General features: G+C 37.8%; 1 protein-coding gene across 11 annotated transcripts in view; it reads right to left on the bottom strand.

Annotated features, from left to right (window-relative positions):
- The window catches only part of itpr1 (inositol 1,4,5-trisphosphate receptor type 1), a 288,950-nt gene that overhangs the window by 184,197 nt on the left and 78,741 nt on the right, over positions 1-26,012 (bottom strand). For all 11 annotated transcript variants that reach the window (XM_062969741.1, XM_062969735.1, XM_062969734.1 and 8 more), the window contains exon 4: positions 12,999-13,114. In XM_062969741.1, coding sequence (XP_062825811.1) covers positions 12,999-13,114 — 116 coding nt within the window. The remainder of the gene's footprint in view (positions 1-12,998; positions 13,115-26,012) is intronic.

The raw sequence follows: 26,012 nt of genomic DNA, 5'->3' as shown, positions 1-26,012 counted from the left end.
AGAAGACAAGAAAACATGTTCATTGCTGGATAATTGCTTCCTACAGACCTTTAATAATATTTTCTGTTTAAGGCACTTTAAATTGGCGATCTTCATCTCATTTTATATCAACAAACTCCACAAGTTAATTATATGTTTCATGACATGATTGAGAACAACTGAAGCAAAACATACATTTTAATTTATTTTGGAAAAAAATCCCTTAATAGGTTTGCCTTCCACTTGCCAGTCAGACCTGAAGGCTCACAACAACAACAATTGCCTTAACTGTCGCTGTCACTCATTTGAAATATGGTGCTGGAAGAGAGCTTTGAGCATACCAAAGACCACCAAAAAGATAAATCAAAAGGTTCTATAATAAATCAAAGCTGCAGGCTTTATAGAAACTAAAATGACTAATCTGGGTTACGGTACTTTGGACATAATATGAGATGGCATGAATCACTGTAAAGGAAAATAATGTCCAGTAAAGTGGAAGACAGTAAGAAATCAGGAAAATCTTGTGTGGATGGATTGATTCAAGAACGGAAGCCTCAGCTCTGAGTTGGCAAGACCTGAGTGGGCTGTTGCAGGTGGTTCATAGGGGTTTCTCATTTATAGAGTTGGCATAAACTGATGTCCATTTGACAGCAAATAGCAACACCTATAATAACAAATCTGATGTGTTGGAAAAGGTAAGGAGATAACAGAAAGAGCAGGAGAAGGAAGCAATAAGAAAAGTCATGAAGAAAAATATAAATAAAGAGAAAAGGAGTATAACCTATATGTTTCCATGACCTGGATCCACAATTTCATTGATCTATGCCCAATAAATGTCCTTTCTGAGCATTTTCTAGGTCCTTCAGCACACCTCTATAGCATCCTCTGGCTGAAAATTCATTATTTCAATAAGGTTCACTATTAACCAGTTTCACATAATCATTCAAAGATTGGAAATGTATACAATGTATGTTAGAGTTTATTTGAGAAAAGCAATCTTCATGTTGAAAATTTCTGTTAGAGGTTGGTTCCATGGACAAAACCCAACAATTAGCAGATGAACATTTGGCCTCATTCGCCAAGTCTATCTCTGCCTTCCCCTGCAGCTTTCTGGATCATTTGTCCAAAAAATAACAATGAGCTGGTGAACATTTGTCTGTTTTTGCCTTCCCCTGCAGTTTTCTGTCCACGTAGTAAAATATGTGGACAGGGAAAAACAACTTGTTGTTTCTGTCCATTGAAAGTTTAATAACTGAAGCAGCAGTGTCCAGCCCATGTCTTAAAAAAAAGAGAAAGTCTACCAGCTAAGGACCAATGGTGCGTTGTGATGATGGGTTTTTTAAAATACCCAAGAACTTTTGTAATTCAAAAATGGGACACTTATTAAATCTAGAGGCTACACAAATATCTGAAAGACAACCTTGTGAATACAAGAGCTATGTATAGATGATTTGTGCGTTGGTCCCAAGTCTTTGTAACCATTTTAGGAATCATTCCCATAGACGGAGAGTTTGTCCTAAGCAGCACATGATAAAGGAACAAGTAGCCCGTAACTTTGGGAGAAATACATTTTTTCTCCTGTTTGCAGAATGCATCCCAAGACAAACATTCCTTTCTTAGGAATTGCTTAACATACTGGACAGCTTTCCATGAAAACATGCTGAAAACTATTGTACACTGTAGGATACTTCAGGCTATGCCAGAAGGACTTTTTAAAAACCCACAAATAAACAAATATGCATGTAGAGAAAAAGTTGGAAGGGAACATTATTAGGAAAACAAGTGCCAGTATTCCATTATCCTCCTTTTAAAAATGTCCTTGTAAAGGGAGCATTTATTTTGCTTCTAAACACAACTTATAATTTGATTTCGGAAAAGAAAACACTTTTTAAAATGGATTAAGCAGATGTAAAAGGTTCTACAATCTTTTATATTGTTAGGTATTAAGACTACAACAACTGCCAGAACAAGGAGTAACTCAGGAGAGCAAATACGAATATATATCACTGCCTATAGCTGACAAATTTATTTGATCCCATGTATCTTCAATTTTGTATTATCTTGATATTCAACAATTCTGGTATGTATCTAGCTATTATTTTTACAGTTTAAGATGGCTTTGGGTTATTGGGGAAAACAAATTATCATGGGTTTGATTGATTTTAGCAGTGGTATTGGTGATTTTTCCATAAATGTTTCACATGAAGTTTACAAAAAATATAGCCATGATCGAACAGTGTGAGAAGCAAATGGGGGTTGTTTTAAGACCTGTCGCCTATGTGTGTCTTGTGCTTTTCACACCCCTGATCAAACCCCATTCAGATGATACCTGTGTGCCCCACCTACATGGACCATTTAAGGCAAGTCAAAGTTAACTTCAAACTATAACAAACCCCGCAAAAGCATGTGAAGAAAGCCAATAATGTGCATCAATGGTTTTTGTAGTCACCAAGCAGGTCTCAACTGGTTCCAGAATTTCTTATGTAATCATACATAATATATAGTGAAACTATTTTCTTCAAAATCTGTTAGTAATTGAATTAAATAATCAGCGTAGATGTGGCCTCAAAAAGTGTTTTGAATCCCATGAGCATAAGCGTTATCAGGAGGTCATTTATTTATTTATTTATTTTCAGCATTTATATTCCGCCCTTCTCACCCCGAAGGGAACTCAGGGCGGATCACATTACACACATCAGGCAAACATTCAATGCCTTTTTAACATAGGACAAAGATAAACAACAAACATAGCTCCGAGCGGGCCTCGAACTTATGACCTCCTGGTCAGTGATTCATTGCTCTCCCGTCTGTGCCACAGCCTCGGGCATACTGAGAAATTCAATGGCTTCTCCTCAGGGACTCCAAGATTTCAGCTGCTGGCCTTAAGCTTCTTTTGGGTCAGAAAAAACCTAATAAATTCTGTTAATATCTTCAGAAAGCCACTGGAAAATTTGCCTCATGGTCTGGAGTTTGAAGTAATCAATAAATAAATGGTGGAAATGAACAAGGTATCTTCAGATAAAAGACCCTGCAATATACAAGAAAGACTGGGAGCTCTTCAAAGGTTTCCCGGAAGAAAAGAAAATTCCAACATGGGGATTTCATGTTTAAAATATTACTCTATTACAATATATTTCACACAATGAACCAGTTAATATGGAAACAACAAAAACTCTTATGTATATGAAAGAAGGATATGTAAAAAATTGACAATATATTTCAATAAAAAGGGGAAAGAAAAAATGGCATCCACCACTCCTTTACTTTTTCATCTTGTTTTTAAAAAGACTGAAAACCAAGAGAAACAGATGATCATGGAGTAGATGTGGATCAAAATGAAACTCAATCCCGATGATACAATCCTACTGAATGGAGATTATTTGAAGATCAGGATTCAACTTGTTAGGTAGATTTCGCTTTCCATGAACACACATGTTCACAGCTAGGACTTTAAAATGTGTCCTTGATCTTAAGATAATCAGGTATCAGTTGTGACCAAGGGTCCCTTGTTCGAGAGTAGTATTGGACCAGCTATGCCTACTCCTGGAAAAAGTCGATCTGGCCAGGTTGACACAAATTATAATGGTCTTATTTTAGAGAAGACTGTTCAGAAACAACAACAAAAATAATCATGATAAAATATGGGAAACCTGTAGTGCATTTAATGTCAGAATTAAAAGAGTTCTTGTATTTTTAAGTAGTTGACCTTCAAAGTACTTCATGAGTTTGGTATAAGGATGTGTGAAGAGTCTACCCTTCCCTAATGATACCACATATTACGATTTTATTATAGGCACTCCTGCAAGTCTGTGGTGACAAGATAAATTCTTTGCTGAGATCTGACTGCGGGGCTTCCCAGTGGTAGCACAAAGGCTCCATCTTAACTTTGACCCTTCTTGATGGTCTTCCTCCTGCCTAAAAACATCTATGCTTTGAAGCCATGAATGGTTTTCCAGTTTATGGCGATAAGCTTTTAATTTGCTCTGTTGGTTCATTTTTACAGCTGGAAGACATCCAGCAGTCATATCAGCTGTTTTGTATTTTATGTGTTCTAGTTGATCACATTTGTTTTATTACTTTGACTTAATGCTGTTGGCTGTCTTTAATTTTTTTAAAAGAAAAGTCAGTATATAAATCTCTTAAATTAGTATATACAAAATAATCATAAACTAGGAATGCAAGTGCAATCTGTGACTCAAAAACAAAACAACACTCCACTCACATAAACATACAGAGATGTTACAGCTGGGCATTGCTGGACTTTGGATCTTTTCTGAACAGAACAAGTAATTATTATTGCATTCACCATTTCCTTAGTATGCAGTTAATAGAAATATAGACTTACAAATATTGTAAGTGGAGGCATGATAAGGATGTATAATATTGTGCATAAGGTAGATAGAATAGATAATAAAATGCTCCCCTTCTTCTCCCATAATAGCAGAACCCAGAAATATCCATTTTTAATCAATCTAATAAAAATACTTCTTCACACATTATATTGTGTGAAATTTATGTGAAACTATAATTTGTTCCACAAGATACAGCAATGGCCAATCTGGATGCCTTGAACTGAGAATTAGATAACTTAATGTAGGATAAGTTTATGAGTGAAGAACATGAGAAGGAAGCTACTCATGGGATGCTTGTGGGCTTGCCATAGGTGTCTTCAGTTGTTGTTCCTTTGCCAAATGGGTATTTTACCTCATCTGTTCTGGTTATTCTTATGCTGAATTACTTGTCAGCTTTCCAATAATTTTTTGAATTCTAAGCATTTAAAATAACCCACAAAAATGGCATGATAGTCTATTTACAAAAAGAGATAATTTTTAAATAATGTGGTTCCTGAATGTCGGAGAGCATAGCAAGCACTACAGTGTAATAGCCACTAGATGTCAGCTTTTCAATGCAAGCCCTGAATTTTGAATCTCTAGTGTCCCAGATTCTGAAATCCCTTAAATGGTATTAGCTTAAAATAACCTGACCCTTAGCATTGGTTGATCTACACCAGAAACTCCTGAATTCCATCAATAGAGAGGAAAGCCAAAAATTCAAGTCACTAAATATTGGGAGTTTAGCCATTCTAAAACCACATAAAACACAAGAAGTAAAAGAGGAAACTGTCTTTCAGTGATGCAAAACCTTTTACAAAAGATTGGCCACTGATAGCCCTCTCTCAGAAATTTGAGAATTCATAACATTGACCTCAGCTCCGCAAAATACAATAAAACAAAAACATCTGGTGATAGATCACTTTTCCCAGAAAACATTACCAGAAGAGGGGCAGTTTTAAAATGCTTTTTTGAAAAGTGTTGTACAGATTCAAGAACCTAACCCAACCCTGGTATGTCAGGACCTATCCTGTAATTGTTTATAAGTACTTACAAAATTTTGATATAGTTATATTAATATTTTCATCTATTTTCTGTCATCTTGTCTATGTCTCTTTAACTTTAAAATATTTCAAAAACTTGACTGAACGCCTGTAACCAATTGAGTCACCAGTCAGAATTGACAGTTCAACCTCTTTCAAAATATCAGGCTCATAAAATTAGAAGAAACCACAAGGGCCATCCAGTCCACCCCTGTCATGCAAGGATGTCCAATCAAAGCAGTCCCGACAGATGGCCACCCAGCCTCTGTTCAAAAACCACCGAAGGAGATTCCAAGGCAGCATATTCTACTTTCAAACAGCTCTCACCACCAGGAAATTCTTCCTAATGTTTAAGTGGAATATATTTTCCTGAAATTTGCATCCATTACTCTGTGTCTTGGACTCTAGAGAAGTAGAAAACAAGTCTGCCCCATCTCAAATATTTAAACATTGCTATTATGCCCTCTCTCGGCCTTCTTTTCTCCAGGCTAAACAGACCCAGCTCTTTAAGTTGATCTTCATAGGGCTTGGCTTCCAGACAGCTGACCATTTTAGTCACCCTTCTTTGGACACATCCCAGCTTGTTAATATCCTTCTTGAATTGTAATGCCCAGAACTGGACACAGTATTCCAGGTGAGGTCTGATCAAAGATTTCCCTGAATCTAGACACTATGCCACTATTGATGCAGCCTAGAATCGCATTACCTTTTTAGCTTCTGTATCATACTGTTGACTCGTGTTCACCTTGTGGTCTACTAAGAGTCCAAGATCCCAAAGTTGTCAAGACAGATAAAATATTTCCATTTACCATCTTTTGGGTATTTATTAACATCCAAGATAGGGATCTTCAGAGAGTTGGAAGAGACTCCAAGGCCCATCCAATCAAACCCCATTCTGCTTTCAACATTCTCATGTTTGTCCTCAGGATTCCAGCCTGGCCTTTAATTCTTGTCTCGTCTTTCAACCTAAATCCATATAAACACTTCTGGTTCTAAATCAGTAGTTGATGTTGACAATAGACTGGATTATGGTAATCTTGGGTCTGTGCTGGATGAGGTTACATTTCTCTTGAAAACTCAAGTTCACAGACTGTGTGTGCTTCTGGATTCATACTTCTGAATGTAAGAGCTCTCCTGTTAGACTTCCTTTGGTTTTTTGAAGTCTTGTTCAAAAAAAACTATGAAGATTCTAAAGTTTAATAAGAATAATTAGGATTACGACGCTTTAAATAGTTATTCATTCTAAATAGCTATTGTTTTAGTTTACATGTGTTGTATTTTGATGCCACTGTCTTCAAAAATAGCCATCTGTACTTCATTAAGAGAGATATATATGAATTTACTATCATTACCATTACACCAACAACAATATTATGCTTGCCAATGCAACACCAATATTTAATCCAGGCTATCGGTTCTGGCCCAAACTACTTGTCAGAACATATCTCCTCCTATGAACCAACTAGGGTGTTAAGATCATCTGGAGAGGCACGGCTCTCGGTCCCACCTGCCTCGCAGGCGCGGCTGGTGGGAACGAGGGACAGGGCCTTCTCGGTGGTGGCCCCCGGGCTGTGGAATGCCCTCCCCAGTAATGTTCAACAAGCTCCAACTCTCCTAGGTTTCAGGAAAGCCGTGAAGACATGGCTATGTACTCAAGCATTTGAGGAGTAACTTCTGAGGTCGATATGACATGAATCAAAGCGTACGCAAAGGTGTTAGTGGATGAACTTAACTATACATGCATTTTAAATTGTATAATTCATGGTTTAACAGATTTTAATTAGAGTTTTAATTAATGCGGTACTGTTTTATTGTTTATGGATTCTGTTACTGTTTTATTGAATGTATTTTGGGCAATATAATTGCCGACTGTTGTAAGCTGCCCTGAGTCCCTCCGGGTGAGAAGGACGGGGTAAAAGTGATGTAAATAAATAAATAAATATAGCAGTGTATGGTACATTCTTAAATGGCAGCCCTGCACATCAAAAATAATATACAGTAGAGTCTCGCTTATCCAACCTTCACTTATCCAACGCAGTCCGCTTTTTAGTAGTCAATGTTTTCAATACATTGCAATGTTTTGGTGCTTAATTTGTAAAATCATAATGTAATTTGATGTTTAATAGGCTTTTCCTTAATCCTTCCTTATTATCCAACATTTCCGCTTATCCAGCATTCTGCCAGCCCGTTTATGTTGGATACGTGCGACTCTACTGTAACTACAAACTGAGGCCTCTGAATAATGGCATGGGCATAACACATCCAATCTGTGCTCCTGTGGAGGAATGTTTTGACCAGTTGGGTGTTAGTATTTTCTACTTACTACTGTATTTTAATTTTTCTTTTAATTTGTATGTCATGTCTATAGTTTTTCTTTGATTTTATCACCATCAGCTGCCTTGTGCCATTTAGACAGAAAGATATAGTATCAACAAATTTTCCCCTTCCCCTGAAGCACAGATATATTAACTCTAGAGGTTTGTTCAGATATCATTCTAGATTAGAATTCCATTCTATAAACCTAGTACATAGCAAAAAAAATCTGGCACTGGATCAGTACTGTTGAATATGGCTGAACTCCAAAGACCTGTTCAGACTTGTCCAGTGAAATTTCTGATTTCTTTAAACAGTCCAGGTCACATTGAACTATTCTGAAACTGCTCTTAATTACAAAAGCAACTGGTCATGAGACATAGTGGGTTGTTCTGGATTCATTTACTAAAAGGGCAGTTTGTTCTCTGATATGATTACGAAAGAGGTTTACAAATGTTGAATGACGGTATCCTTCTTACTATGTGGACCTGAGCCAACCTTTGTAATATGGCCAAACATTTGTAATAGTTTCACAAGAATCAATTATTGGACTTGATAATCATATATAATACACTTGTTAATCACATGGAGAAAGTCAGCCTGGTTCAGTGGTTTGAGTGTTGGGGGTATAATTCTGGAGACCAGGGTTCAAACTGTATTAGCCATGGAAACCCACTGCGTGACCTTGGGCAAGTCACACTCTCAGCCTCAGAGGAAGACCAATGGCAACTCTCCTTTGAACAAATCTTGTCAAGAAAACCCTGTGATAGGGTTGCCTTAGGGTTGCCATTAAGTCAGAAGCAACTTGAAGGCACACAACAAAAAGAATACACACACATCTTTTTGAATTAAAATAGATTTCTTTCTTTCTCAGAAATTGTAACATGTAGTCCAATGAGCAATTGATTTCTTCCAATGAGAGCAGGGGTTCTTAAACAGCTAAAATTCAGGGGGTCGGAGAAACAGATGTGAAAATACTCCTGAGCTTGATTGATAGAATATAAAGTTTATACATCTAGGAAGGTTTCAACTATAGATTCGACTATAGAAACCCTATTCTGAAAATATAATATAATTTTAAAAAAAAACCTAAAAGCTGAATATTAGCTATGCAATCCTAAGTATGTCAATTCTGAAGAAAATACCTCTTAATTCAGTGGATGCACTTCCCAATGATCACAGGATCGCAACTTGATCCTGGAGAAATTACTGTATTTTTTGCAAAGGGCAGTAAAAGGAAAACTCAAATTTTACTGTTGTCTAATAAGATTGTCTTTTCCGAGTGGAGTAATTAAATTTTAAAATATGTCAAAGATACTTAAAATACACTTTTGTCTCAACTTATGAGTTCTGTATTACATATGAAACAGTGTGGATTGTAGCAATATGAGAAACCCAGAGCTTTCTGGTGCCAGATGTTAATGCAGTAAGATAGACAGGTTATTCAAGGTTTCGTCACAGAATATGGGAAATACTTTCTTTTACAAACTTTACTATTCAAGCAAGCAATACTCTTCTGGCAACAAATATTTAAAAACGCAAGAGGTACAGAAAGCCAAACTTTATAGAGTTGCAGATCTCTGACATTAGTACTACATGAGCATTCACCTGTATCTGGGTAAAGCTAGAGGGAATGGAAAGGTGGACATAAACTTAAGCTCCTTCAGAAGCTCAGCATCATTTTAGGTCTTTGCATGTCCACTATAACGGTCCATACAGGGGTCTGTAGCTATGTTCATTTGAAAATAATTTCAGAGCTCCCATTCCTAGAAATACCATGAAGGCCAGCTTTCTTATTAATTAACCTTCCACATTTGCAGGTTTGGCTTTTCCAGAATTTATTATTTGCATATTTGATTTAAATGTTTGCTCTAGGATTCTCCACTGTGACTCTATGAGCAATATCCTCTGGAAGCTGACCAGAAAGTCAAGCTGGGGGGACTAGACATTCCCAGAGAGAATATCTAGGTCCTCCAGTGTGATTCTGTGGTCAATTTCTGGCAAGAATTGACTATAGAGTCAACCTGGAGAACCTAGAAATTCTTAGAGAGTTGTTCTCTAAAGTAAGAAAAAGTAGTGTTTTTGATTCATAGTATTTCCAGTTTTGTGGAGGTCCAGTGCCCCTAACCTCAGTGAATGTGGAGGGCTCATTATAAAACAGTTTCTGTACTGAATGTGGAAATTTCTGGAATGCTTATAGGTGTCCAGGAACACTGGAGTGGGACTTAAACTATAACCTATCTGTATCTTAGCTCAACATGCACACAGGTGTGTATGTATATATCTAAGATTTAGATCATACACTCTAACTGAGGATCTCAGGACAGCTTACAATAAAACCAATTAAGAACAGATTAAAACAATTATTTAATAGACCTAAGCACACTAAACCTTTGAAAACTTATAAACAATACTTTTTAATGCCAGCAAAATCAGTTTAAAATAATGTAAATTATGGTATATGTACACGTCTGATAGAATCAACTGGATTCCAAAAGCTCTGCTTAAAAGCCATGTTTCGACTGAGTGCCAGAATGGGATTGGTATTGGAATTAATCTGGTTTCTAAAGGAAAGATATTCCATAAATAGGATACCACAGCAAATAGGACCCTATCCTATAACCTCACATAATATATTGTATATGTCATTGCTTCTTAAACTGCAGGTCCTGACCCTAAATGTGGTCCTCTTAGCTCAATGCTGGCGTCGTGAAAATTTTGACAACAATAAAAGATTTCTGAACACCATCCATTTACACAAATCTGTTAGCAACAAACGGTAGTGTTTATAGTGGACTCGGTGGAAAATGCTTCAGCTGTACTCCATAAAAAAGAAAATCAACCTTGCAAGTCTTTCAGATGTTCATTTATTATCAGTAAATGTTTTTGGGTAAAAATTCTTGTGCAAAAAATGGTTGCGAGTGGAAAACATTTAAAAAGCCTTGGTTTATACCCCCTGGCACAGCAGAGGGTCTCTCCAAGAGACCTCATTTCTTATATAAAATGAGATACTCCTTCAAGTATATAGTTATAAATATCAGCATAAGGCTGCAGTTAGCCTGACATGTTTCCAAAGTTCCCAGCTTCTAATGAGTAAAAGCAGAGCCGGCCCTAGGTATTTTTCAAGTGTAGGCGAACAGAATTTTGGCGCCCCCCCCAAACCAATCACTGAAAAATAAAAGCGTTGGATAAGCGAAAATGTTGGATAATAAGGAAGTATAAAGGAAAAGCCTATAAAACATCAAATTACATTATTATTTTAAAAATTAAGCACCAAAACATCATGTTTTACAACAAATCAATAGAAAAAGCAGTTCAATACATGGTAATGTTATGTAGGAATTACTATATTTGCAAATTTAGCACTAAACATTGAACAGGGATATAGGGCAGTGTGGACTTAGATAACCCAGATAGCCCTCAATATTAAAAAAAACCTCTAAAATCAGGACAATAAATAAAGAACAACACTCTGAAAACAGAAGAAATCCAGACAGTAAACAATCAGGGACAGCTAACTCCTCCCAAAAAAAGATTCTCCCAGGCAAGAAGAAGCCAGGCCTTGAAGCCACAGGGCCATTAAATGCTAATCAAGGTGATTAATTACAACATTCACACCTGCTTCAAAGAAAAGTTCTTTCTCCCACCCTGGACCTTCTACAGATATATAAACCCCACATACCTAGCTTCCAAGTTCCTACAGACCTCACAATCTCTGAAGGCCCCAAAGGTGGGCTTGTGTGGTGCGAAGGTGGGTCTGCGCCGGCCGGAAGGCCCAGCGCGGTCGCTGGAAGGCCCGAAAGAGAAGGAGGTGGAGAGTGGTGCCCTCCTCCCAGGACAATGGTGCCCCCAGGACGATGGCGCCACAGGCAAATGCCTATTTCGCCTTATGGTTGGACCGCCTCTGAGTAAAAGTTATGTTTAAAAGTTCTTCTTAACATACATTGCAATGTTACTCTTCAATGATTCAGTTTTAGAGCGCTAGTCTCTTCCTACACAGAATCTATTCAAGGCTTCTCCTTCTCATGTCACTGCTGTCATCTTCTTGCACACTCCCAACAGTCAACTAGATTACCACTGCTGAGAAAGAGCATCAACTTTAGTTTCCTCATATTTGCAACCAATTTAGTCCTGCCTCCACAATACCTAGCAGCACACTTTTCAGAATCCATGCACAAAACAAGCCATAGAAGAAACTGCTCATTTCTGACGTGTGGAAAAACAATATCTCTCACTATTGCACACTGCGTAGGCAGCATGAATGGAACTAACTTACTAACCCATAATATTCACATTTTTACTTTCTCACACAGCTTTTTTTTATTCTGCCATTTTTATAAATATATGAGGTGAAGAACTGCATTGGAAATGTAGAGATGTGCAGAATTTGAAGGATCATTGTTCCAATTAAGACTACACAAAATCTCTATTAGCAACCAGGATGATTGACTGCGATTCTGACAGCAGCTATTTAAATATCTTTGCATGTTCATGCAGGAGATTGTGTGTTGATTTATATATGAAGGAAGGAAAGTGAAAATTCTTGGAATATAGAGATGATTATAAACTATGTTCATCTCAGTTTTTTCTCCATGGAAATAGGCGTTTTTAAAACAAAGAGTATTTCACATTGCCTTGAGATCTTTTTACATGTGGGATAAATATTAAACATTGACATGATCGTCCCACTACGTAGGAAACATCTTCTTTAAAAAGATTTGTAGAACAGTATTGAATTCAGATATTGCGCTTATTTAAGAATATTATGTCTGTCTTCTATTTCCTAGAAACCTTTACACTTCCCAGTAGAGCAGAAGACAGGGCAGCCTCAGACTCTCGCATCTTTTTCTTTTTGTAGCTCTGTCATCTGCTTTCTTTTCCACCTGCTATAATAGGCAGGGATCCAGGTATGCTGCAGAGTATGTGGGAGAAGGCAGCAGACAACAGGAACAAGAGAGAAAATCACAAAACGAAGCCTTACTGCTCCTTCACCTCCCACTGTCTTGGGAAATGTAAAGCCATGTGTAGGTCTCTGTGTTGCAACTTTCTTAGTACTGCAATTTTAAATCAGCTCATAAATTTTACAACTTTAAAATTGCTTTATAATCTTTTTTTGTTTTGCTTTGCTATAACTCCCATTTCATCAAATGAGAAGGTGACTGAGGAACATCAGCCAATATTACACAACATATTAACAGACTGCATGGATCTCAGACAAGTTTGCTGCTCTTTAAGCATCATATCAAATGAAATTATTTCACAACGAATACGGATTTATGTTGGAATCTCAGAATTTCATAAGACAATGTTCAGACTCAGAGCTTGTACTCACATGTAGTTTGTTTAGCAACACTGCGTCAGTTGTGCTGTTGGCTCCTGGTTTTGCAGCCTTCCAAAACTGTTTCTGTGCAGAATAGCGATTCATGGGACATAATTTGAAAAGGCAATCTACAAGGAGATATAAAAGAGAGAGTGATTTAACCAGAGATGTATATATAAGTCTGCTTTTAATACTATTTATTGTACTCATTTTTTAAGAAATTATATATTAAGGCAATATTTAGAAGCAAAGGTTACAGTAAGAATGTTGTGATTTTTAAAAACTGGGAATAATTTTAAATTATGCCATATAAAGTGTGATCCATCATTTTGGCTTATGATGAGACACAGCATCATAACGTGATACTCAGCGGTAGCCTAATTTTGTAACGTGCCTCAGACAGAAAACATTAATACCTTCACAGATGGTGGTATAAATCTAAGAATATGTGGAAGTCAAACAGCACATGGATTTCCAAAGAACCCCTCATCTTGCTATCTCAGTTTAATGGTTTTTGATTCAAAGACATGGCAAAACCATGCTGAGTAATTGTAGAAAAAATACACATGTTGGACCAATCTGTTCCTGGTACTGTAATCTGTGGGTGGGCTCATAAGGAAAGGCAAAAGGCAACAGTAATTAAATCACAAAGTTGTCAGAAAAAAACACATTCGGTTTTGACAAAACAACTATGTGGAATCTATTCAGAGTAAGTTCCAAATACAGTCAATGACCAGTAAATCAAGTTGAAATATTACTTTCTGGGACACTTTAATTTTTTATTAGAAGGAATTAAATGACATACAAATATAACAGTCAACTTGCATTACTGTCTAATAGTCTGTGTAACAGGCCTGTCCAAATTCATTTTCAAGAGTGCTGCAACAATTTTGCATTGTCACTGAATTTCCTCTGCAATCTTAGATGTAACACAAAAAAGTGCCCATTCTCTTTTAGCACTATATTTGTGGGGAGCAGTCAAATGTTTTCCATGACAAAATCCACTTTATGAAAGTGAAACAAGCAGATCACTGAAAGACTGAGAACATCAAAATTTCTCCTGTTCAACAAAAATGATGGCATGGCTCAAATTGTGGAAAAGTTCACCGTGATAGCTGTGGAACAATGGCAAATCTCTTATAACTCAAATGCAGTTACATGCTAGTTAAATGCGAGAGCAAGATTCTTTCTTTATGAGCTATTGCTGTGTACATTTCCAGCTTATTGTTTATGCTTCAATCCCAATCACTTGGATTTATGAACTGTTTAAGAGGTTCCCTTAGGTCAGCTTTTATTGTTGTAGTTGCAGTTGATGCTCACAGAAATAATATCTAGTTAAGGGCATGAATTGCTTTTCCAAGCACTGAAATCAGGATGCATATAATGTGTATTTAAAATGTACAGAAACAGAACAAACAAACAAAACTAGGTATTAGTTTAATTCCTGCCATGCCAAATCAATGTAAATCAGTGGATTTACATAGGTGGTCTTTGTTCAGCTCTTTACTCTCATCTTTATTCCACCACTGGAACACTATATGTTTCAGGCCACTTTGAGTCCCCTTTAGGGGAGATAAAGCGGGGTATAAATAAATATAATGGTGATAATAATAATAATAATAATAATAATAATAATAATTCTACACACACTAATACAACAGTAGTAATGCATGTAGAACAAATGTTAGTCTTTCACAACAACACGATCAATCTTGGCATGCAAAAGGTCGGGTGTGAAATGTGACCATAGGCAAAACTGGGCCTCTCATAGAAGTACTTTCCCCCAATACAGTATGAATTACATATTGTATATACTCATGAATAAGTCAACCTCGTGTATAAGTTGAAGACAGGCTTTGGCGTCAAAATTGTGGATTTTGATACAAACTGTGTATACGTTTAGGATGACTCCACTGGGAAAGGAAAGCATCAATACAGCTCCAGGAGATCATATACCTTGGATATCGCTGCCATTTCTCCACCCAGAAAATGCCAGAAAGAGTAAAGGGGCTCAGTGCTTCTTTCAGGTTCTCCCATAAGTCTCATGGCGGACTAAGCTCTGTTCATGGAAGGGAATTGTTCTTTTTTAAATATGAGTTAAGGTGCAGGGATAAGCTGACCCATGGATACTTGACACACTTTTATTGAGGATTGATTGTTTTTAATAAATTTCTAGACTTGTCCATGAGTGTATATGGGTACTTAATGTGTGAATATGTAAAACCACACTGCATGGCAAACCCTACAGAAATGAAAGACCTCTGGTCCAAGAATACCACAGAGTTGCACTGGAGAACCCAGAAAATATTTTCTCAGACATGGATAAATGAAACTGTGGATACCAATCTCATGGATATAGATATCGTGGTTCAGTAAAATAGGTTATCAGTTTGGACTTCAAGCTCGGGGCATTTGATCATTTGTGTAGCTTGTTGAACGCTGAGGAGAGACGGGCATAGATAAGATGGCAAAACAGTTTCTCTGGGTTTGTTGTGATTGTAAGCTAGTGACTACTGGACATCACTTGAAAACTATCATGAGGGGGGAAATGAAAATATTAATGCTTGGCAAGATTCAGCCATAATGGTATTGAATATGGCATATTTCACCAAGTTGGAGATCCTATTTCAGCTACCAACTTGGAAACCATATCTGGATAGGACTGCTGAGGATGTACCGGAATGGGGAGGAAAACAGAATAAGAGTGGTTCCATTTTGGAATTCAGTACACCTAATTTTCCCCTCATCAGTTGCTAAGCAACTGATAATGCAAAAATTAAGCCAGGCACTTTCAAAATTGAGTGCTCCAAGTACCCATTAGAACTTCTAGCTGCCAGAAATGCAAAAAATAGAACAGCTGCTCTAACTGCTTCTTTGCAATTATGCAGAAATAAAACTTTTGGCTGTTATTATGTAATGTGATAGATAATGTTATGTTATATACTGCTGTACAATGTATTTCCATTCTTTCATTGTTTTAATATAGAAGTAAAAGACCAGGGTAGTATTAAATTAAAGGGGAAAGTGCTATAAGATACTTTCATGTGCATTCAGTGTCAGATTACTGCGGAGAACAAATGGGCCTAAGATCCCATTTCTTTTCGTGCTCTTCGATGGAAGTATAGCTTGGTACTAGGGCAATCACATTTGCAAAATCGTATCACATTGGTAAGAGGGTAGTTGTTTTACACCTGCACAAGCCTCCTCAGCCACACATTTCTTGCTTTACATTTTTGTCAGAAACAATCCCAGACTCCTCCTATGAGCCTACGAGAACTTTAAGATCATCTGGGGAGGCCCTGCTCTCGGTCCCACCTGTCTCAAGTGCGGCTGGTGGGGACGAGAGACAGGGCCTTCTCAGTGGTGGCTCCTCGGCTGTGGAACTCCCTCCCCAGTGATATCCGGCAGGCTCCATCCCTTCTGAGTTTTAGGAAAAAAGTGAAGACTTGGCTTTGTGAGCAAGCGTTGAGTGAATTCTGTTGGCTTCGACTCGGTCTGGATTATGGCTCATGTACAAGGCTTTGTGGACGAATGGTTCAAGTATTTTATATTCTATTGTTTTAAATGTATTTATTGTATTTTGTTAAATTATCTAATGGTTTTAAATGCTTATGTTTTATCTTTTTGTATTGTATATTGGCATTGAATTTTTGCCAGACTGTGAGCCACCCTGAGTCCCTTTGGGTGAGAAGGGTGGGGTAGAAATGAGGGAAATAAATAATAAATAAATAAAGAAGAAACTCTGGAAGGTTTGACAATAAAGCAGGGGTGTCAAACTCATTTTCATCAAGTGCCACATCAGCCTGATGGCTGTCTTCAAAGAGCCACGGAATCCATGGACCATATGGATATGGAATCCATAGAGAACAGCCAGCCTTTTTTCTTTTCTTTTTTTGCTCTTTAGTTTTTACCTAGTTTTGGCCCCCAGATGTTACTGAATGTCAACTCCCATCACTTTTGATTATCCGCCAAGTGGAATGGGGATAATGAGAATTGCAACCCAACAGCACTTGTGACTCTGAGATTTGGGAAAGGTTAAAGGACATTTTAAAGTCAGACATTATATCTACAAGCTTTATATCTAAATTCAAACTCCACTATCGTGACTAAACAGAACAAATTGCAGCCTTTCAGATGTTACTGTATCACAACTCCCATGTCATGATGTGTAACTATGAGAAATATAAGAGTTGTAGTCCAGCATTTGAAGGGCTACATAAAATGACATGAAGAACCAGATCAGAAGTCATTACCATAACAGACAGATAGCTTATAATACAGAAATGTCAGTGAGAAGGTATGAAAAACATACAGGCCATTAGAAGTAGGCCTACTTAAACACACAGTTTTAGATTAACTCAATTTGGAGTTTGTCTTAAGGCCATAATGGAACACCATGCAAACCTGTGTTTATTAACACTACAAAACAGACTACCAATAGGAATCAGCATGGATTAATACCATATATTGCTTGTGCTATTCACTAATAAGATGAGATATGCACATGAGTCTTTGAAATCACAAAACAGTAAGATAAACTGACACCCAGCTACCATTTTTCTGCAGTAATTCTACCATTACCCTAACCTTGGACGCTGACTTTGGTCCTGGAGAGCCAAGGTGAAGGGAGTAAGAATGGAGTAACTAAGCAACTGATGACCCAATGTCTAGCAGCTGACAAAATAGAATGAGATGAAATGCAATAGGATAAGCCCAGAAACTAGGAAATACCAAAAAAAATCTTAGCTTTTTTTTTAGAGAAACAAGGAAAGAAATCAAATTGACATATGTCTGTGCATGTTCTCGTTGTCCATTCTCCCTGAATTTTATAGACCTATAAATCAGAGCAAAAAAGAACTAACAGAAGGAGGAAATACAACAAAAGTTGAGATTGCAATGAATATTCTACCCAGATACTGGTTGATGTTTTGAATTTACATCCCTCACTGCAAGGATGTGACTAGATTAGAGGCACACTTCAGTCATTATAATTGTAATCAACATGCCAGCCATAAAGAATTTTCACTTCTACCTGGAGGGAAAAGGTATTCTTGCATTGCCAGCCACAAGAAAGAAGTTCCCCCAGAAATTTAATGAAGCATCTACTTGGAGAATCAGAAAGCAAAAGCACTTCCCAAATAAGTGGCAGACACCTTATTTCATAGAGGTTAACCAGTTAAAAGTTTCAAAGATCGCATTTATATTATTTCCAAGACCTTAGCCTTTTTGTTCATTTTGCTGTGCCTTTCCGAAGGAAGCTGGTTAAAAGATATGCTGATTTAGCCATTAGAACAGGGCAATATTTTATCTCAAAGCTGGCAGGCAAAACTTTGCAATGGATTTGGGTCTGCATGTTGATGGGGGAATAGGGAAAAAAGAGCAGTAAGAGGCATATTTTCAAGTTGACAGTGCTTATAAACTTGCTGGCATCCTTATCACCCTGAAGTCCATGTCCTATCTATTCTTAAGAAGTATCCAAAATTAATTCTATCTCTCTCATGCACATGGTTCTTCACAGGAGATTTTTGGGTAAACCACACCAACCTAGCTGCTCTCCTATTCCACTGCAGAATTGCCTTAAATACTTATGAATAAGTCAAAAGCTTTAAACCGAAAATCAACCCCCAAATATCAGTTGACTTATCCATGAGTCAGTGTAAGCCTTATTTTAAAAGGAACCAGAGTGGCAAAAGGGCAAAAGCTTAGAAAGAAACCTTTGCAAAAGAAGCAGCAACCACTGCAACTCACCATTTCTGGGCTTTTTCAGTACCTGGAAAGTAAATTGGCAGCAGCCAAGGTGGAAATGGTGCTTTCCCCTCTTTGCAGAATGACCCTCAACAGAATGACAGGTCTTATCAAAATGCATAATTTTTGTCCCAAAACCTGCTGTCAACTTAAAGATGAGGTCAAATTAAAGATGAGGCCAAAACCTGTCGTCAACTTAAAGATGAGGTCAACAAGAGTATATTTGGTAACCTCAATTCCTATCATCCCACATTACTACCCACAGAATAGTGGCAGCACTCTGATTTCCCATACCACAATCTTATATCTTCACAAACATATGTTTACAAGGTGACAGCCTCATTACACTAGTTACTATTTCAAGCTTTATCTCTTCAAACGCATTAGAAATAACCATTCAAGAGAGACAAAAAAGTTTGCATGACAGACTGAAGTTTCCAATGTAGATTACTTTGCAAATATACCTCATCCCTCAACTAAAAATGAATAATAGCATTATTAAAAGATGGGGAATGGGGAATGAGTATTAAAAACAGACCAGTAACATGAACAGGCATGCTGAGGCAACATCATTGTCTAGCAATAGTATCAGTCATTATTATCACTTCATATTCTTTCTAATAAAAATTTTATTCACAGAATTCCCTGGACTGATGTCACATTTACAATTCAATGTATGCACAATGCAAGAAAAAATGGGTAGCTAAACAGATTCAAGATAACATGGGTCCAAAGAAAGCAGTTCTAGTCTGATATTCTTTCCTAAATACGTATGAAACAGGAAAAATAAATGACATATAAATAGAATCTTTCCCACTCCTTATCACCTTTCAGCAGTAATCTAATATTTGCATTTTAATGACAATTGTATATGAGAGCTCTAGTTAATGAGAATTATTCTCCCTGGGTATTTTGCATTCAGGTAGAGATAACCATGTAGCAAATACTGTCATTTGCAGCGGGCAATACAGTGCAACTGTGGAATTGCCTCTTTGAGTGTAGCTAGATTTTGTGTGGATACAGGCAAATACCAACAAACCACGCTGATGCACATGTGCACTATTTCCTTGCCAATCTCTCTAGCACTATGGCTAGCACCTCTTTGGTGCCAACAGACCTGAAAGGATGCTCAAACCATTCGCTGCTGGAGATGCTAGATTGGCTGCAATCTCCTCTCTATAACCAAAATTAGAAATGTGCCAATATCCTTACACTTTAGGCTTCAGAAAGAAGACAGTGAATTTGGTGAAGCAGTACCATAAATGTTCTCCAATTGTTTCATACTTTCCATTTCTGATAGACATCATTTGTCTCTCTGTCTGTTACTATGACTTCCTTTTTCATGAGCCTACCCAGTTAAAGATGCTGCAGCAAATATGATGCATTATGTAGGCAATCAAATCTGTCTGCATTACAATGTACCCGGAGGCAAGGTGGGGGGAAAGCTATTTGAAAAAAGGGAGCAATTTAGAACAACATAAATGGATTCAGAACTTGTTTTTTAACACTTCTAAAATGATATTGATATAGGATCATCAGTAATTGTATGTGACCCAGTAGTATTTTTAAAAAGAAGTTAAAGAAACAGGGGAAACACAAAGTAAAAAATACTTTCTAAAACAATCTGTGTAATCCCATTGATGTGATCAGTGCAGCTACACATAATAATATCTTATATTTACCAGAAACAGACAAATAGCAGTAGTGGTGGGGAAAGGTAAAGGTAAAGGTTTTCCCCTGACATTAAGAGTAGTCGTATCCGACTCTGGGGGTTGGTGCTCATCTCAATTTCTAAGCTGAAGAGCCAGCATTGTCCGTAGACACCTCCAAGGTCATGTGGCCGGCATGACTGCATGGGGTGCTGTTACCTTCCCACCGGAGCAGTACCTATTGATCTACTCACATTTGCATGTTTTCGAACTGCTAAGTTGGCAGAAGCTGGAGCTAACAACAGAAGTTCACCCTGCTCCCTGGATTCTAACCACTGACCTTCTGGTCAGCAAGTTCAGCAGCTCAGTGGTTTAACCCGCTGCACCACTGGGGTGTGGAGAACATTAGAAAATAAAGCATCCTTTCAACAGGGGCCTCCACATTTAAAATATTTGAGAAACACTAGAACAGCATGTACAACCCCAGAATAAAAACTGTTTCTCAGTGAAATTCCTGCCCAAGGGATGGGGCACAGAGAAAGGACTGGGTCACTGCTTTTGAGATTGAACAGGGCACTTAAATGAACAGATGTTGATATATAATATTCCTCTTATCTATGTTAGCATCTCTTGTTTAGTCTTTCAGTAATATAGTTGCAGCACTTAACGCTAGCACAGGAGTATAGTAAATGTTGTCACCACTTGCACTGGGGGCAGAAAGAAATACTTAAACAATTATATTACTAGTAAAACTGATCAAGGAGCTATAAAAATGAGAGTCCCACAACAAAAATGAATAAGGAACTAGCAAAACCACATAATTCTTTGCCTAAGAAAACACTATGGAATTAATGGAATTGTCATACATTAACAGGAGGCTTGATGGTGCACGCACACACATCTTGAAACCTAGCACTACCACTCAAAAGAGAGACAATCTCCTCAAATTCTAGTTTGCAAACTATATTGTTCAATGTGAAGGCTTAGTCCACCAGTCATACACACATACACAGCTAATCTGTCATTTTCTAAACAGATTTGTATTTCGTTAATACTACTCCCCTACTTCCCTATTTTTATAGCACTGCATTTTTGCTGATGGTTTCTTTTGCATATTTCTGAAGTCTGTACAACATCATAACTTCTGCTTTTCTGTACATTCTTGTTTAATTTTAGGTGCTTTTAGCAGGGAAAGACCTGACTAATAATGTCTGGAAGAATTCACCCTTCCCCCTTCCCTTTCCCCCTCTCTGTTTAATCCTTTGTGGGGCCCCAGGACAGCCTACATTAAACAACTACAATCTTTTGGCCAAGGATCACAAATATGGCTGGAATCCAACATGCACTAGCTTGAACGTACCAGTGGATTTAAAAGAAGCTTATATCTGCAACTGAGTGTGCTGCTAGGCATCCTTTTTTAATAGACAGTACTATATTCCTATACTACTTTTTTGGAAAGAAGCACAGTCATGACAGAAACTCACAAACAGTGTAGTAACAACTCTCTTGAAATTTCAGAGTTTGAAAAAGTTCTCATGTGCACCAAATGATCAAAGGAGGTGCACTGCAAACCACTACATCCTAAGAGATTATATGTGCATTAAAATATTATTGTATTAGCCCAGGGGTCCCCAAACTAAGGCCCGGGGGCCGGATGCGGCCCATCGAAGCCATTAATCCGGCCCCCACGGCACAAGGGCAGAAGGGGGTTGGGCTAAATGACCCAAGGGGTCTCTTCTTCTCTTACAACCATTATTATTATTATTATTATTATTATTATTATTATTATTATTATTATTATTATTAACATTGAGGCTGGGAGGCCATCTGTCAGGGGTGCTTTGCTTGTGCTTTTGGTGCACAGAGGCAGAAGGGGGTTGGACTCAATGGCCCAAGGGTCTTGTTGTTGTTGTTGTTGTTGTTATTGACATTGAGGCTGGGAGGCCATCTGTCAGGGGTGCTTTGCTTGTTCTTTCAGTGCACAAAGGCAGAATGGGGTTGGACTCAATGGCCCAAGGGTATTATTATTACCATTGAGGCTGGGAGGCCATCTGTCAGGGGTGCTTTGCTTGTGCTTTTGGTGAACAGAGGCAGAAGGGGATTGGACTCAATGGCCCAAGGGGTCTCTTCCAATCCTCTTTATTATTTTTTTATTATTATTATTATTTATTATTATTGCTCGGTGGCCAACTATAGTACGGCCCTCCAACGGTCCAAAGGATCGTGAACTGGCCCCCTGTTTAAAAAGTTTGTGGACCCCTGTATTAGCCTATACACTCATGTAGAATTCTAGAAATGTTAGTCAAAATATCTGCCCAAAAATCGAGTTCACTTATCTATGAGTCAGTGTTGAGTACTGTACCTTAATGTTTATCAAAATAGTAATTTTAGTGAATACAAATTTCACATTATCCCAATTATCAAAGCTACCCATACCTAGTGATGGTCAATCCTACTAGAGTAAGGATAAGGAAATTGTTCCTCTCCCCAGACTTTGTGAAAGCAACCTTCCTTAACCATGGCTATAGTAAAGGTAAAGGTTTCCCCTGACGTTAAGTCCAGTCATGTCTGACTCTGGGGTTTGGTGCTCATCTCCATTTCTAAGCCGAAGAGCCGGCGTTGTCCGTAGACACCTCCAAGGTCATGTGGCCAGCATGACTGCATGGAGCACCGTTACCTTCCCACCGGAGCGGTACCTACTGATCTACTCACATTGGCATGTTTTCGAACTGCTAGGTTGGCAGAAGCTGGAGCTAACAGCAGGTGCTCATTCTGCTCCCGGGATTTGAACCTGCGACCTTTCGGTCTGGTAGTTCAACAGCTCAGTGCTTTAACACACTTCACCACCGGGGCTATGGTTGCTAGGAATCATGGATGGCCCCAAGTCACCCACCTGTGCATTGGACACAGAGACATTTAATCAATAGGAAACCAGGATGAAATAGAAATTATGCATTATTACATTATCCTATCTAATTTTTTACCCCACTTTTCTATCTCAAGAATAGCTATACTGTATTTTGGATTCCCTTAAATTCTAATATTCAATGACAAACATTCTCTGAAAATTGCCCTGCCAAAACTAGTTTCAATCCACAGTAAGTACTCTTGATGCAATGATATTTCTGAAAGCCATCTCCTTAACTTCCTCTTCATCCGAAGAGAAATGAAAGTGGAAAAACAGTCCCTAAACTAGCAGAACAGCTCCTTCCAGAAACAGCTAGGAGTACAGCTTTACCAAATAAGGCAAGTTAAAGCTAAATGCCAGGAAAAAAGCAGGCCCCATTGTGGTTTTGTGTGTGTGTGTGTGTGTGTGTGTGTTAAAGATCAGACAGCTGGATAACAAAAATGTGAGTATACCAGTATTATTGGAATGGTTCTCAGACGAGAAGAACAAATGTTCAAAAAACCATGAACGGAAGTCAATGTTGCCAAAAAGGGGACCTAACAGGAATGTAACCCAGGCTTCAGAAAACTGCCACATATTTTTGACAGAGAAGAATATTAAAGACTACAGTTAAACAATGAGTTTGTCCAATGGCTTTTTTTGCTCCAATACTGTAATGAAAGCTGAATGTTTTCCCAATGCTGCTCCCTGTAATATACAAACACCCAGCATTGGGATTAAAATGTATAATGCATCCTGGAACTATACTCAATAACTTAGACAATTTTGGGGGATTCAACATCTCCCTCCTGCCTGGTTCTCAATTCCATTATAACATTTAAACAAATACATACAATTTTAGGTATATGTGTATTAAAATATTTTTTATTATTTTCGCCATCTTAAAAATGTAAAGCACAAGAGAAACATTTAAGAAACCTAACCATTCAGGTAGGCATGAACAGCAGCTCTGGATGAAGCCACATAAGCTGCACAATATAGTAATCCATCAAGTCAAACTTATCCCACACATTTCCAACTCAGCCATCTATATATCATTTAACAATGGGAAGATGGAAGAGTTTAAATTACTGACTACTTGGTAGTATGTCACAAATGTTTGTTTTGCCCAGGCCAAGGAAGGGAGGTACCTTTATCCAGGTTAGATGTGCACATATAGTAATCCATCAAGTCAAACCCATCCCACACATTTCCAACTCAGCCATCTATATATAATTTAACAATAGGAAGATGGAAGAGCTGAAATTACTGACTCCTTGGTAGTATGCCACAAATGTTTGTTTAGCTCAGCAAAGGAAGGGAGGTACCTTTATTAAAAGGCACATCAACCCAGAGAACTACAGATAAAAGACATATATCTGCATGACAGATAGATGGTGAAATTTTCCACTGAAAAATATAGAATCGGCAACCTCTTCCCTGCAGACTACGTAACAGCTGCTTCAAAGCAAGTCATAACAGTACGTCATAACAGTACGAGTAAGCAACTGGTGTATGTATGCCCAAGCTAATTTTGTGGTACCTAGCCTCCCCGGGGAGGGAGTCAAAACACTTCTTTTAAATCAGTGGGTTTCAACCTGGGATCCCCTGATGTTTTTGGCCTACAACTCCCAGAAATCCCAGTTTACCAGCTGTTAGGATTTCTGGGAGTTGAAGGCGAAAAAACAACTGGGGACCCACAGATTGAGAACCACTGTTTAAAATGTTTAAGGACAAGTGTTGTCCCCAAATGCCCTGAACTGACCCTTCAGGGGTGAGTGGGATGTCCACTGTTTGGAAGCTCCCAAGCTTCTCAGAGTTGAAATGTGTGTGTGTGTGTGTGTTTTTTTCTTTTTCTTTTGCCCTCAAATGCCCTAAAATGATCACACCACAAGGCATTTGGGAGCAAGCAAACTTTTTTTTGCATGAGCACACGTAGTGGGGAGTAACACCTTTTAAAGTCACTTGGGTAATTAATGGAGGCCCTTAGCCTTCGCCAGTTGCCCATCCCAGGTCCAAACTCTATTTTACCAGGAAACTATTTTTACATGAGAAAAAAAATATTATTTCTACCAGATGGCTATATACAGAGAGCTGTGCATCATTTTTTCTCTTATTTCCTGTTTACCATTACAGAGAAAATGTTTGACACATGAATAGTGTTTGGTGAAATTCTTTATACTGCATCACTTTCATTACAAACACACACAAATTGATAAACTGAACAATATGTATCTTGTTTAAAAGAAGTGAATACAATTTGTTTATTCATGGATTTGATTAAAATGTTCTCTCTAGGAATGTCTAGTTTCTCCAAAGCAACTCTAAGTCACCTAGAAATTCCTCAAGAGGCACATAAAAATACTGCCATTTTTAATTTGCAGTTTTTCACTTTCATGGGGGCCCTGTGCTTCTAATCCTGTGCTTCTAACCACCTTAAAATATGGAAAATGATTTGTGCATATTGAAATAGATTTCAGGATATATACAGTAGAGTCTCACTTATCCAACACTCGCTTATCCAACGTTCTGGATTATCCAACGCATTTTTGTAGTCAATGTTTTCAATATATCATTATATTTTGGTGCTAAATTCGTTAATACAGAAATTACAACATAACATTACTGCATATTGGACTACTTTTTCTGTCAAATTTGTTGTATAACATGATGTTTTGGTGCTTAATTTGTAAAATCATAACCTAATTTGATGTTTAATAGGCTTTTCCTTAATCTCTCCTTATT

This window comes from Anolis carolinensis, chromosome 2 (assembly GCF_035594765.1).
Source record: "Anolis carolinensis isolate JA03-04 chromosome 2, rAnoCar3.1.pri, whole genome shotgun sequence".
Taxonomy (NCBI): Eukaryota; Metazoa; Chordata; class Lepidosauria; order Squamata; family Dactyloidae; genus Anolis; species Anolis carolinensis.
This window is presented reverse-complemented; position numbering and strand designations above follow the sequence as displayed.